The sequence below is a fragment of the Chenopodium album genome, chromosome 16, assembly GCF_948465745.1.
Source record: "Chenopodium album chromosome 16, dcCheAlbu1.1, whole genome shotgun sequence".
NCBI classification, from domain to species: domain Eukaryota; kingdom Viridiplantae; phylum Streptophyta; class Magnoliopsida; order Caryophyllales; family Amaranthaceae; genus Chenopodium; species Chenopodium album.
Window position 1 is genome coordinate 49,624,079 of NC_137849.1, and position 15,915 is coordinate 49,639,993.

Consider the following 15,915-nt stretch of genomic DNA (forward strand, 5'->3'; position numbering starts at 1 on the left):
TTGTCATGTTCTGATTAAAAATTTTCCCACCACTTTTTTCTTTCCCTTTTTATTTTTTCTTTTTGTACAAAATCTTCATTAAGATCAATTTATATAACCTATAATATTTAACCTTCAATTTGGCATTTATATTCGAAATGTATTCTATATGTATATTTTTTTATAATTTTTTATAATAGGTATTTTTCTATAATAAACAAACATATAAGGTAATATATTAAATTAGAATAATGTACTACTCCCGTACTTCGTATCATTCTACAATGTATTTTTTCCTTGAAAGTTTTTTTTTGCTCCAATTTTTTGATTTATTTATAATTATAACACTACAATTCAATAACTATAAACATAAATATAAAACAAAAATTAAAAAATCTTGATTATTAATTGTCGTAAAAGTTAAGTCAATTAAATTTGTATAAAACATTTTTCCGGTTATAGTATGCTATAAAATATTGTGCCGGTCAAAACATGCCAGCAAAATAGGAAAATGCGGGGTATATAATTACATTGCACGGGTTATAATTAACATAAATTTTATTCTCATATATAAATTTGAGTGTTTTTTAATGTTTATTAATCAATAACTTTTGATAACAATATAATATTAATTCAGGTTATTTTTTTTTTTTTGAAAAGAAATTCAAGTATTTGTTTTAATTTTTTTTTATATATAAATATATTTATGTTATATTAACATTGTAATTCATAATTTGATTAAATAAAACCGTGCATTGCACGGGACCTTAAACTAGTAAAATTATAAACTCGGATAATTAGAAAGAACTTCTTCGCTAAATTAAGCCCTTTTATTAAATACAAATGACGAAAATTAATTGGCCCATCTGAAATACCGCACTCTAGCCACCATGGTTGGTTCATCAGCTCATGGCCTCACTGGCGGCTTCGATTCATAAATGCCTAGCTAGCCTTGGGGCATGGCGCATAGGAGGGTTAAGTAGATAAAATTGCATTTTGCCAAGCAATTCTCAACATCTGTTTCAAGCTAGCTGGTATAAATTATTGATCGTTTATCCATCAAAAGATATTCAAATTTTTTGTTATCTAGAGCCAATACTTCGTCTATGCATGTATGATGTATCAGTGGGCAAATCATGCAGTTGATTTTATTCCTCACTTTATTGTGAGCTAATCTAGACCATCTTTTTCTTGATCAAACAACTGAATAATTTAGCACTAGTAAAGTCATGATAGACCAATAATATTGAGATTAACTCATTAAAGACAAAAAAGTATAGCCAAAAGATTTTAAAGTCCATTTTCCTTTTCAATAGATTAGTTCTTACCAAATCAAATCATTGGGAGATCATGTCTTACCAACTATTCCCTTCGTCCAGATTAATTTATCATGTTATAATTCAAATTGTACCATTATTATACCAAAAAAGTTTGGACGAACGAACCAAATATGAGAGAGTATGGATAGGAGATGGATAATAAGAGAGGGTGGAGAAGGGCATCAATGAGCTCATTCATACTTTCAAAAATATTCATCCTTGCACTACACTTAATGTACAATTTGCATCACCCATTATCAAAGGATATACGTACTTTGCAACTACAAATATTATACTCGTACTTGTTTAAGGTGATTTCAATAGATACATAGGTATTGTATAATTGGCTTTCTCTTTTGTTTTCAAAGCTTATGCTGTCATCAAGTATGTTATGTTTTCAAACATAAAACTAACAAAAAATGACATGGCCTTAATTGGATATATCTATTACGTGTATTGAACAATGTGTAAAAAGGCAATTGGGATAAACGAAAAAACAAAGTATTCAAAGGTGTGTATTAGTTTCAAAGGGAGAACTGTACTTGCATTTTCAAGTAATCAAGTATTCCTCCAAAAGAACTCTTAATCCCTCTGTTTATCAGTAATAGATGTAGTAAACATCAGCTTAAGTTCATGCTATTCAGTTTATATATAATCACATTCCAAAAGAGGTGGTGCAAATCTTGATGTAACCCCCATTAATTCTATCTGTAGATTATGCTACATTGGCAAGTTTTCTGACAGTCAAGAGTCTGTCCATCGGTTGACTTCTTCAATGGCAACGCTATGGACTATGGTTACAGAATGAAGTCAGATTCCTGCAATTTTACTACATTTGGGTTAAGTACTTCATCAGGATGCGGTGTATAACTTGTATCAGCAAGGTCGGTGACATTAGGAGAGGCCGAGTAGTAAGCCATCAAAATTAACAGGAAATAATAGTCTTTGCCACAGACAGCCTGTGGATAAGAGCTCTGGTGGCTGAACAACCATTGCAATATCATCACCCCCTTTATGCAGCATGCCAATGATAGTGGCACAGTCACCTTCTTTTATATAGCTGATAAGAAGCAGGTAGAGTTCCTTAAGCACCCGAGTTAAATCATACACTCATACTCAGTTCTCAAAAGGGGAAAGAGGAGGAGCTGAGAGGATTTACCCTTCTTCAAGGCGTATCACCCGAGAGTTGGTTGCAAGATTTCTGTGCGTCAGCCATTTTGTCAAGTTGGGGGATAGGATTCTGTGCTTCCTTGCAGACACAAGCCTGCTCTCAACGATTAGGGGAACAATTTTACATCCGCATCCAGCTTTTACCAAAATTCGAATGCCTGAGCTTTTGTCAGAAATGTAAAAGTCTGTAGAAAGCCTCTGCAATAAAAGTATCCATTTCAAACGTTCATCATGAAAGACAATATTTGAAGTCGGAAAAATGTAGATGTCATTTGGTATGTTACTCAGACTAGGGTACTTGGGGTCAGACATGGTTATGTGTAAGCACTAAAGTGTCTTTCTATGAAAACTACCATGGATTTAGTCCACGATAGAGTGTCAAGGTTTTATACCCACGTCGTAGGATCAAGGATTTGACATCAATGCTGGATGTGAATTGAAGAGTCTGACTGCCTGAGTATTAAATCAGCCTCTGCAGTAGTATATTCCAACCATAAGAAGGCCAGGCATATTCTAGTGTAGATACTATAGGGTGAAAGCTTGAATAGATTGTTACAAACTAGGTAAGGTTGTTACAACTTCATAAACGGGCAAGTAAATAACTCTGAAGACGAAATAGGTGAAATCTTTATTATATGGGACCAAAAAGGCAACATTCTTTTAACTAACAGCAGGACAAGTGATTCATGAACTTTAATGATAAAATAAATGATCAAATCATGACATTTTACTTACCACTGAAATAAGATTGGTAGTTTAACTATTAAGGATACTTTCGCCCAATTTATACGTTTCCATAAGTAATGGCAAATCCCTTACTTTGCAGTATGAGAATGGATACGAAAACACAATTTGCTAACTAGTGTTGTCAAATAAGCCCAAGAGTGTACCATTTCGCATTTCTCAAATAATAGTTGGCAGGGGGTTAGTGAAGGACACAAAACAATTAACCAATATGGTTTACCGCAAGCAACCTTGTTGAATCCTTATAAATCCAGATAAACTCATCATACAATGTGGACCAAAAGAATGAGAAATCATAAATTTGCCAAGTATGTGTGTGACAAATACATGAATATTCGAATCCAAATAACACAACACAGTCAGATAATTAGTCTTCTATAAGTCTGTAACTCTCAAAGTCTCAATATGGTTTACCTCAAATAACGGTATTGAATCCTCATAATTCAAGTAAACTCATCATACAATGTGGATCAAAAGAATGAGAAATCATAAATTTGCCAAGCGTGAGTGTGTGACAAATACATGAATATTCGAAGCCAAGTAACACAAGACAGTCACATCATCAGACTTCTGTAACGCTAATAGTCTCAATTGACATTATAGTCCCACAAACATACGTAATACTAGTATTATAACAGAACAATATGAATTAAAACCCTGCTCAATGAAAAATATAAAAACAGTAACATACCTCAGAAAAAGCTAATCTCCAAAGAAAGCATGGTTGTTTAAGATTGAAAGCCTTGAATCCAAATCCTTGATATTCATACAAAAGAGTAGACGTATAAATGCATCCACCAACATTTTCATACGATGATTCTAATGATACTTCACCGCACGAAACTGGCTGACATCAACACATCACTACTGTTAAACATTCAGATTCTACCACATTGTAGCTTACCCACAAAATACCCAATTCAAAATTACTAAACCCAGAAATTTAAAACAATCGAATTGAACCCAACAAAAATACAATAAAATGAATGAAATTACCCCAGTAATCTTGACAAGTTGACCATGTCGGGCGAGGCGGAGGTCGGAGACAGGAAAGGAGCGCAGGAAAAACAGAAGCGAGGTGTTACGGCGGAAGGAGACCGCATTCCAGATTATAAAGGCGGCAACAATGGCGGAAAGAGAAAGCGAAGCAAGGAAGAATAGAGCATTTTTAACTTCAATGAGGATAAAAAGGGAAACACTAAAACCAATTATAAACAGAAAGATTAGAATAAGAATAGAAGTTCTTGGGATTGAAATGTAGTAATGTGCAGTTGCATCTGAAGAGGAAGAACAGGAGATAACATTCATCACTTTTACAGTTTTTAATTTCTCTTTTTAAGTTTCCTGGTTTTTGGCTTTTTTGGGTGCTGTTATTGTTTCTGGGTACTGTGTTTTCTGGAAAAACTGCTGCTGGTTTTCAGTAGTGCGGTTAAATGGGCTGTGTTGTCAGAATTCGGACCCTCCGATTACGACGTAACATTCTTCTTCCTAATTATGGGTCGGCCCGAATGGTTGTTACTTTGGTGGATTGGCCTAACAATTGACGAGGTCGGCCCACCAAGCAATATGAATTTAGGAGTACAAATATGGGTCATAAATTCATCATTAGAGATGAAATTACATATTTGATATTTCACATAAATCTCAAGTTGTAGCTATATGAGTATATGACATTGAGATTGAAGATGAAATATGGAAAATGGCAAAAGGATCTCAAAATATCATGTTAATCCAGATAAACATACTCACTTCCTTCAAAATAAACTTACTCTTTGATCTTCCATGTAAAATAATGTTCATTCTGTCCCTAAATAAAAGTTTAATTTCACCCAAAACTCTTGTCTCAAGATAAAAGTTTCATTTCATCTATTGTATTATCTTTTATTTATCTAGTTTTAATCAATCAAACATTATTATCTTCCTTGTTCATACACTTCTAAAACCTAATTTCACCTATAATCAACTAAATTCCACTATTTTTTTTTATACACCTTCCTTAAGAATCGGTGCAAAAGCAAAGTGAAGCTCTTATTTGGAACCAATAAAAAAAAAAAAAGGAAATATATCAAAGAGGACACAATTTATTCAATAAACTAGTAATCTAACTGTATAATGATTTAAAAGGAAAAAAAAAGGAAAATTTGCAAATTGCAGCCATTTAAAGTTCGTATTTTGCAAATTGCAGCCATTTAAAAAAAAATTGCAAATTGCAGCCCAAAAGTTCGTATAAATTGTAAATTGCAGCCCGATTCAATTTTTTCATCGGTTTACATATCGAAAAATATTCGCTAAAGGTTTTAGGGGTCATTTTAGTCATTAGGGGTTCGAATTGAGCTACAAAAATCACTTGTCAACAAAAGAAAATTGTGGAACCTATGTAGAGTATGTACAGTATTTTCAAAGTTATTGTCAAAGTAGGGGTACTATTACTTATCTTAGGTTAGCGAGGATACTTTGGACTTTTATAGGATCGGATCTAGTGAATGATAGTATTATCATTGCTTCGTACAGTATGTGCCATTTTTTTCTTTCTTGATTTAACATCAACACGGATCACTTTTTTTGAATGTCATTAAAGCATGATTTGATTATCAACTCACCCTAAAGAAAGAGCACTACTGCACTACTACACTTTTTATTAGTGAGGTGATATTATAAACGTGAAGTTAATCCCTGCAATGGAAAAATGAGACGATTTTAATTAGCACACGAAAATGAAAGAATGGCACAATATGACTAGTAGGGCGATGGAAACATGATTTGTGAATGCTAAAATCACTTATCCTAAGCTAGGAGAAATGAGATGATTTTAATTACCATTGAAAATGAAAGAATGGAACTATCTCTAGTCTGACAGCAGAAATATATTTTATGAACCTAATTTGTGAATGTTGAAATCACTTCTACTTTCATTAGAGTACATATGTTACAGTTTTACGGCGTATGACAATATAAACATGAAGTCATACGGGGTAAGGAATCGCCGAATGAATGACCATGGTTTATTTAATTTGATGTGAACTAAACTTATCTAAGAATTGATACTTGATCTATAATAAGAATGACCATGGTTTATTTAATTTGATGTGAACTAAACTTATCTAAGAATTGATACCTGATCTATAATAAGAAGTGCAAAAAAATGACAGCTGTGGGATTTGAACCCACGCCCTTTCGGACCAGAGCCTAAATCTGGCGCCTTAGACCACTCGGCCAAACTGTCATGTATGTCATATTTAAGCATGTTTATTTATACTCTAGTAGATACAATTATCATAATTTACGACAATTTTTAAAAGGGAATGTTATGATAGTGGATCTATGTTTATAGTCCTCGATACTTCGATTGTTTTGGATAGTAGTGGGCCTAATTTTCTTTGGCAATGTCAATTCATCTTTGTCCTTCCCTACTTTCTAGTACTAGTACTACCAACTATATTTACTTACTCACCTACCCCCCTTCCTATGAAACACGAAGGAGTGAGTGTTTAATGTTTAGGGTGATGATTTAAGGAGGATGTGTGAAGAATAAGAGATTAGAGATGAATGACACATCTACTGGTTTGATTATTAGTGAGATGAATTGAATACGTAGACTTACTTTAGGAGTAAGAACAAAGATCGAGAAAACACCTTCTTATCTCACTAATTGTTGTATACTAGGTGATTGGGCGTGGTGTAAGATTGACTGATTGAGGGATAAGATAAAGTTACCGTTAATTATTAAAAAAAAGGAGAGAAAAAAAACGTAGTTTGTATAAGTAATTCAATTCAACAATTTTATCACTAATAATTCCAATCGTATTCGAAATTCTTGCATAATATGAATGAACACTTTAATTTATTCTTATCTCTTCCCAACCATTTTCTATCATTATTCATTTCTATCCCTCTTATTCTTGTTCTTCATACTAGTACCAAACGTCCCATTAGAGCATCAATTGTGAAAGAGAGAGGGAAAGAAAACTAATGGTGTTGGCATGATCGTCATTAATTAGGGAATTTAAGTTATAAAACTAATTCGTAATTAATTAGGGTATTTAAGTTATAGAACAAATTTGCGGATACCTTGAGGATTTCTGAATAATGGAGAAAATTTGTCTTTTTTTTATGAAGCCTAAGGGGTATCACAACTCACAAGTACTTTGTAACAATATTTCTAAACTAAAATAGTAGTAATGTATTACTACGTATTTTGCTACCCATCAAAACTAATACTCCATTCATATTATTGATTAAAATTGAATTTTTTTTTTTTTGTGTTTAGAGAGCCACAAGGACGGGAGTGATTAAAATTGAATTTTATTAACTAAAATAGTTTTTGTAGACATTGTTATAACTTTTTCTTATGTTCACCTAAGTTTTGCCAATTAGAATTATTTTACTAATAAAAGGTTCTTTAACTTTTAACTAGCCCTTTTATTATATGATTTCTATGCATGAGAAATTCATTTTACAGTTTTTTTTTTTTTTTTTTTTTTTGAAAGGGAGAAATTCATTTTACTTTGTATTAAGATGAAGAGGAAAAAGTCTTAAATTTCCTCAGAATCAAAACCTCAGAATCTGAACTAGTGGGAACAATATGTTCAAAAGAAACAGGAGAAGTAACTGGAAAAGAAGAAGAAGAAGAAGAAGAAGAAGAAGAAGAATCATGAAAAGAAGTTGTAGGAGAAGAGTTTGTATTTGTGTTTTCAAATGGAGTGAAAACAGGAATTTGATCATGAAGAGCAGGGTTAACTAAAGGAACATATACAATATCTGAAGTGTCACCAGAATAACCATTCTTAAAAGGGAATCTATCCTCAAGAAAATGTACATCCCTACTTAAAATCACCTTATGAGTTTCCAAATCATACAACTTATAACCTTTTTGAGCGAAAGGATATCCCAAAAAAATACACTTCCTGGCCCTAGCTTCAAACTTATCTCCTGACTTAACAGCAGCATAACACAAACACCCTATTATCCTCAAATGGTTGTATTCAGGTGATTTCTTCATGAGCATTTCATATGGAGTTTTCCAACCCAGAACTGAGCTAGGCATCAAATTTATTAAGTAAGTAGCTGCCAAGAAACAATCACCCCAGAACTTCTTTGGAAGAGCAGCATGAAACCTAATAGACCTAGCACATTCAACAAGATGTTTATGCTTCCTTTCCACCCTCCCATTCTGTTGAGGGTTACCAGGAATGCTCTTTTGATGTATAATTCCCTTTGAAGCAAACAACACATTACACTGCTTCTGAAAAACCTCAGTTCCATTATCACTTCTCAACACTTTGACAGAGACATGAAACTAATTCTCAACATATGCCAGAAAATGAGCAATTATGTCAGGAACTTGTGTCTTATTATGAACCAAATGAGTCCATGTAGTTCTAGAAAAATCATCAACTATAGTGAGCATATAAGTACTCCCACCAATAGCTGGTTGTCTATAGGGTCCCCAAAGATCAATATGAACCAAAGCAAAAGGAACAGCAGCATGAGAATGTGAAATTGGAAAAGGCAATTTACTCATTTTTCCAAGTACACAAAATTCACAATGAAAACTATCATTACTGTCATCAACAAAAGGAATTGACAGTTTAGGAATATTATGAATAGACATATGTCCTAACCTAGCATGAAGAATACTAAGCTTAGGCTGATTATTCTGAACAACAGAAACAGAACAGAAATTATTTGAAGCAGAATGATCTGATAATGGAGTAAATTTGTACAGACCACCATGTCTGAAACCAACTGCCTTGATCTGGCTAGTTGTAGAGTCCTGAAAAGAACATTTAGATTTCTCAAAATTAGCAGTCAAATTGTTATTATCTAACAATTTCCCTACTGATAACATATCAGATCTGAGCCTAACAGAACCCATATGTGTGACCATACTAATAGAACCATCTGGCAATCCTACTTTAACAGATGTCTCTAAAAAATGTGAAGAATCAAACATGTCATGGTCACAAATAATGTGATCAGTAGCTCCTGTATCTATGATCCAGTCATGTTTCTTGAAATTAGTAGACATAGAAGCAACATTAGAGGCGGATATTATACCTGCAAAATTGGCAGTGTGATCTGTAAAAGTAGCAGAATCCTTGCCCTTCCAAGCTTTCATTACTTCCTTGCAAACAACATTCACTAGATTAACATCAATGCCAGCTGAATTATCAACAAAATCCAAAGGAGTATCACCATATTCTTCTGAAGCTCCTTGAACATTAGCAGCTAAACGAGTTCCAGAAGTTCCAGAAGATCTAGCATCCTGCGTATTCTTCATATTTGTCCACCATTCTGGAAAACCATTGAGTTTGAAACAGCCGTCAATGGTATGTCCAGATTTCTTGCAGTAATCACATTTCCTGTCATTCTTATCACCTCTTTGATCGTCAAATCTTGGCTTCTTGAACTCTTTCCTCCCAGCATTAGAATGAGAATGCTGAGACTATCTCATAGAATTGAATGCACTGATCTGAGTAGAATCAGTAGATTTATCATTCAATTTATTTTGTCTCGCTCTCTACTTGAAGCAGAATATAGTATGCTCTAATAACAGTTGGTAAAACATCCATACTAAGAATATTAGTCTTAGTAGCATCATATTTGCTGCTTAATCCAGCAAGCAATTGAATCAACTTCTGCTTCTGATCTGCAGCAAGCACTTTCTTTAGTAAACCACAAGTGCAAGCAGCTAATGCACCACAATCACAATCTGGAAAACCTTCAAGCAATTGAATCTCATCCCAAACACGCTTCATCTTTGAGTAATACTCAGTAACAGAATCATCACCTTGTTCCAAGGACATTATCTTCTTATGCAAGTCAAAGAGTAATGGAGCATTAGATTGACCATACCTCTCAAGTATTTCTTCATACAGTTGGTGTGCAGACTGTTGAAGAATGAAACTCTCAGATTTACTCTTTTCCATGGAGTTAATCAACCAGGATTGCACCATGTAATCATTCCTAATCCACTTCTGAAAATCAGCAGAATCAGCAGAAGGCTTCAAACAAGTTCCATCAACAAAACAGAGTTTATTCTTCGCACCAAGTGTCATTCGAATCAAACGATTCCATGTCAAGAAATTATCGCCATTAAAACGATGAGAACTCAAGCTTTGCTTAGGATTATCTCCATTTGAAAGATAATACTTATCTTTGTAACCAGAAACAGATGATTGAAGAGCTTCATCTCCAGCCGCCATTGAAGAAATCAAAATAATCTTCAAGAAAATCGAAATCAAATGAAAACTCAAAAAAAAAAAAAAAAATCTAATCAATCAATCAACAAGTGATCGATGAAAAACGAAAACAATCAACAGGTGATCGTTAATCGCGCCTTATAGCTCTGATACCATGATGAAATTCAGCTTTATAAGTTGAATTTCTATGATCTCAATTAAATCTGAGATCAAAATCAAAATGAACAACGAGAAGAAATAGAAAGAAAATCTGAGAAAATTAAGGAAGATTTTATTGATAATTTGATTTCTTGCAATAATCTTACAACATCCTAGCTTATATACAATAGAAGAAGAATCTTTTGGAAATAACTCTAACAGAATTCTGTTAGAGAATTCTGACGTGGCATAATCAATACGAACAAGAACAAACACCCTCATATCAACTAACAACTATCAAAGTAACATTAATATTGAAAGAAGGGTAAAAAATTCGATTTTCTTACATAACATGATGTTCATCCAATAACAAAATGTGTCCTATCTTAGGGAACGGTGAAGAGCGTTAGTTAGTCAAAAATATGTGATGTTATATGCTGTTTTCAATACAAACACCATAGATTAGAAAACATTGGTACTTTGCTATCTAGATTGTAATATTTCCTCTGTTTACTTTTATAATCTATTTTTCATTTTACAAGGTGGTTTTATTCAAGATACCCAATTTTTATCCGTAACTAATATTGTACTTTTTACGTCTTACCCCTTACCCTATAGTATTTATTTATTTTTACTTACGATGTGTTTGGATAAAGAAATTGGAAAGAAAAGATGGGAAGGGAGGTGAAGGGGAAGGAAGAGAAAGGGAGGGGAGGGAAGAAAGAGGAGTTTTCCTTCTAAATCTCTCCATTGTTGGAGGGATTAATTTCTTTCAATTTCATCCCTTCATTTCTCTTCCCTCCAATTCCTTTCTTTCCATATTTGTTATCCAAATGAAAGATACTCCATCTCCCTATTTCCTTTCTCTTCCTTTCCCTCTATATATTTCCTTCTATCCAAACAAACTGCTAATCTCATTTAGTTTATTCACTTTTTTTCTTTTATTTACTAGTTTTCTAGGATCAAAGCTTGCGATAATTAAACCAATTCTAGAAAATAAAAAATTTCGCCAAAGTTGTCGAGATTTTGTATTTTTGTGTATATGAATAATGTGATTGATGTAGATAAACTAGATTGAAAGCATGGGTCTTGTTCATCCTTACTTTATCTTTTTGAAAATAACTGTCCTTTTTATTTCATGATAAAAGAGTTGTGCTTCTCGTTCATCATCTTTGTTTTTAAAGGTCGGTATGTTGGTGGATTGGTCAGTTGATGATTTGTGGTGATTTGAGGAACGGCAGTTGTCCTTTTTATGGGCTCATTTTCTCTCTAGTGTGTTGCCTTAAAAGGTGTACTTTCCCTCTTTTCCCACACTACATCGACTTTTTTTTTTTCATGTTTGATGATTTCTTACACTCAACTCGAAACTACTTTCCCGAATATCAAAAACACGTTTAATTTATGAAATAATGAAAACTCGAGACGTTGAAACTATAAGATTTGACTTAGCTACTTGTACTAAATGAAGAAGCAAAGATCAAGTTTATTTGTTGTTTCCCGTCAAAAAATAATTTGTTGTTGCGTGTGGTCTGAATACGTTTATGTTTAAGTGAAGTTACATGACTAATCTGCTATCATCCTCTCGGTGCTTATACCCTCCTCAACTCCCCCAATGTTTTATTCATATGACTCGTACCTCTACCTTGTATGAATATGTACATAACGCGCATATGCTTAGAGTGAGCCTAATTCTAGCTAGCGCACAGCCTAATAAGCTATCACGGTTGCATAATTTTACTCCTTTCCCTAGCTAATGCTTACAATGTACAATAACACTCACAACAAGCACAGGCACAACCTAATAGGAATCTTGCCGCTAAATGGATATAAAGAGGTTCAGATGTACACAACTTCATCCCGAGCAAATCAATTATTTCTCTAGTGATAAACGTACTTACTAATCATTCAAGACCAAAAATCCCACCATTGACAACTATCAACAGCTTGATCAAACAGGCCATCAGGGCGAAGGTCATCCCAGCCTTCGCCCGATGTTAATGAACCATCAACTGGTTGTACCATTGTTAATATATCAGTTTCTTCTTCCATCCCGAAATAATTCGTGTTTTCACTCGATCCTTCATCTGATAAGATGCTGCAAGCTCCATATTCTGATCCTTCTAACGATAACGCTGGTTTTGCTTCACATTCTTTGCTCTTTTTTGTGTTAAGATTATTAATATTATTTTCACTCTCTGATTTCTCATCTTCTGGTTGACTTTTAATAATGCCGTTTGTCACATCATTTGTATTGTTACACTTTCTCTCTACTTGATTCTTCTCTGCTTCTTCTTTCAACTTTTGCAACTGCAAAATTTGCAATACAAACCGTTAATTTCAATCTAATACGGAGTATAAATTTCTACTTGATAGAAAATATGTAAATATTCTTTGTATATTCTGTAACAATATACTGAGTATTAGCTAGTGTGCATTAGTGGATCACGATTTCATAACTCAAAAAAATTATAATTTGTATCTTCCATTACCCTAAAATTAATTGTCACGGTGATAGTGGGAAAATAAAATATACCTGAAGAACAAGAGATTGTTTCTCCTTCTTAAGGTCCTCGAATCGTTTAGCGAGAGAGTTGTAATTGGACTTCAAGGTGCTATATTCTTTCTCAAGTTGCTTAGACTTGTATCGAGCTCGTTTGTTTTGGAACCAAATAGCAACTTGGCGAGGCTGCAACCCGAGCTCTCGAGCCACTTGGACCTTCTTCTTAGGCTCTAGTTTAGTCTCATTTTCGAATATCGATTCGAGTGACTTGACTTGTTCATCAGTAAACCTTCTCTTGTTCATCATCTTGGATTCCTTCGAATTTGGGAGTGAATTTATGCAACTAAATACATCTGAGGGTGAGTAGTAATCCTGTTACGATAATTAGCAAACCAAGCTTAATTTATTCCTCCACCATCATAAGATATTTATACAAGAATTGCCTTGAGCCACAAGGACTAAAGTCTATCTAACTTAGGAAGTTTGGCAAACCAACATCTAGGAGCTTGCTTGAGGCCATATAGAGACTTTCGAAGACGACAAACAAGGCCCGGTTCATCGGTAGAAAAACCCGGAGGAAGCTTCATGTAAACTTCTTCATCTAAATCACCATGTAGGAACGCATTGTGAACATCCATTTGATGGAGCTCCCAATTTTTGGAGGCGGCAATGGCGAGAAATGCACGAACTGTGGTCATCTTAACAACCGGGGCAAAAGTTTCATCATAGTCAATGCCTTCGGTTTGGTGGTTACCAAAAACAACCAATCTTGCTTTCAATCTTTCAATGCTTCCATCAGAGTTATATTTAATTTTGTACAACCATTGACTCCCAAGAGCCTTCTTTCCGGGAGGAAGCTTCTCTAGTGTCCATGTGCCATTGGCTTCTAGAGCACTCATTTCCTCTTTCATGGCCATCTTCCAACCATGATCTTGCATTGCCTCTTTGAATGATCGAGGCTCCTTCCCTCCTGTAATAGCTGCAACAAAATTTCGGTGTTTTGCAGAAAACTTATCACAACTAACATAATGTGCTATAGGATACGGCATACCTGAGGGAGGAGTAGCAATTGGATTAAGTGAAGCTTCGGATGGACTATTTCGCGCCACATGAGTATGAGTTACAAAATCACGGTATTTGGTGTTGGCATATTTAGGACGATGACCACGCCCCATTAACTCGGGGGCCGTGGTGTCCTCACGCTGATCAGCCCCTGCTGCTGCCGAGGTGGGGGAGGCAGCCGTGGCAGGGCTGTGGTGTTGCGCAGCCACCTGCTGCGGTGAGGGAGGGGTGGCTGGGTCCGTAGGCTGCTGCCTAGGCTGCCCCTCCTCACTGTCGAATATGGGTGGGATATTGTCACAATTTTCCCCCATATTTATTGTAGCTTGTATGCCATCCGTAGTAGTATCAATGTTGGTGCTTTCGGCATCCAAATAAGGGTAAACGTCCTCAAAAAAACGCACATCACGTGACACAAAAAATTCCTTTTTATCTAAATCAAATAAATACCATCCCTTCTTCCCAAAGGGATACCCAACAAAAACACACTTCCTACTACGGCTTGCAAATTTATTCCCTTTCGCCTTTTGATTATGAGCAAAACACAAGGAGCCAAACACACGCAATTCACTAAATAGAGGTGGGGTTCCAAACAACAATTCATAAGGTGTTTTATTGTCTAAAAGCACAGAAGGTGTACGATTAATAATATGAGCTGCCGCAAGAGCACACTCTCCCCAAAAATATATTGGTAACCCCCCCTGAAATCTAAGAGCACGAGCAACATTGAGAATGTGTTGGTGTTTTCTCTCTACCCTCCCGTTTTGTTGAGGAGTGCCTACACATGAGGTTTGGAATATAATACCCTGGGCAAGGAAATAATTTTTCATGCAAAAAAATTCGGTACCATTATCACTCCGGACAATTTTTATTTTCTGAGAAAATTGTCTATCAACCATGGCAATAAATGACATAAACATCTTAAACACCTCAGTTTTATCAAGTAGCAAATATATCCAAACGGCACGAGAAAAATCATCTACCAAGGTTAAAAAATAATGTGCACCACACGAGGAGGGTTCATCATAGGGTCCCCATAAATCACAATGTACTACTTCAAAAATACGAGAAGCTTTATTATCACTTAAAGGAAATTTGTCTCTAGTGTGCTTAGAACGATGACACACTTCACAATCTTTATTTAAATGACCACTAGAATTGCTTAAAAAAGGAAGTAGCTTTACAACTTTTTCGGAAGGGTGGCCCAACCGCTTATGCCAAAGTTTTAGGGTATCTTCAACTGAAATAGCCGCAATCGATTCCTCCTCCCGAAGATAGTATAGTCCATCCTTAAGATCACCCGTTCCAATCACCTCCCTCGTGCGTTGGTCCTGTATAGTACATGTTAGAGAGTTAGTTGTGACTTCACAATTATTAGTAGAGCATAATTGTGAAACCGAAATTAAGTTACAATTTAATTTAGGAACATAAAGCACATTGAAAAGAGTAATTTTTTCCGTTATTTTCACAATTCCTTCTTTCATGGCTACTACGTTTTGACCATCTGGTAAGCCAACATTGCATGAAGGAACATCGTGCACATCCAACAAACAAGATAGATCACCGGTGACATGATGAGAACACCCAGTGTCGATAATCCACTTACCGTTCACTCGATGAGATGGTGTTGAATTATTACCCATGACTGCCATGACAGCCTGCCACTGCTCGGCAGTGAGGTTCGGGAAAGGAGCAGCAGCACGATATGGTGGAGGTGGTGGGGTGTCCCCCATTGTTTAAGGTATGATTGAAAAAAAAAAAAAAATTTTAGTTAACCCGCTCCGATACCATGTTACGATAATTA

General features: G+C 35.0%; 2 protein-coding genes and 1 non-coding gene across 3 annotated transcripts; all 3 read right to left on the bottom strand.

Moving 5' to 3' along the window:
• Positions 1-1,816: 1,816 nt before the first annotated feature.
• On the bottom strand, positions 1,817-4,520 carry LOC145584505 (protein SHOU4-like). The gene is made up of 4 exons (XM_081641331.1): positions 4,209-4,520; positions 3,904-4,059; positions 2,458-2,666; positions 1,817-2,358 (listed from the first exon to the last, which is right to left on the bottom strand). Exons 1-4 carry the CDS (start codon positions 4,518-4,520, stop codon positions 2,193-2,195), a joined length of 843 nt encoding a protein of 280 aa, XP_081497457.1. The 3' UTR covers positions 1,817-2,192.
• Positions 4,521-6,355: 1,835 nt separating this feature from the next.
• TRNAL-UAG (transfer RNA leucine (anticodon UAG)) lies at positions 6,356-6,435 on the bottom strand. The gene has a single exon. It is a non-coding gene; the product is annotated as a tRNA-Leu (tRNA).
• A 1,287-nt stretch (positions 6,436-7,722) lies between these two features.
• LOC145584506 (uncharacterized) lies at positions 7,723-10,417 on the bottom strand. The gene is made up of 3 exons (XM_081641332.1): positions 9,737-10,417; positions 8,572-9,657; positions 7,723-8,508 (listed from the first exon to the last, which is right to left on the bottom strand). The coding sequence occupies exons 1-3, from the start codon at positions 10,415-10,417 to the stop codon at positions 7,723-7,725; spliced, it is 2,553 nt and encodes an 850-aa protein (XP_081497458.1).
• Between the last annotated feature and the right edge of the window lie 5,498 nt (positions 10,418-15,915).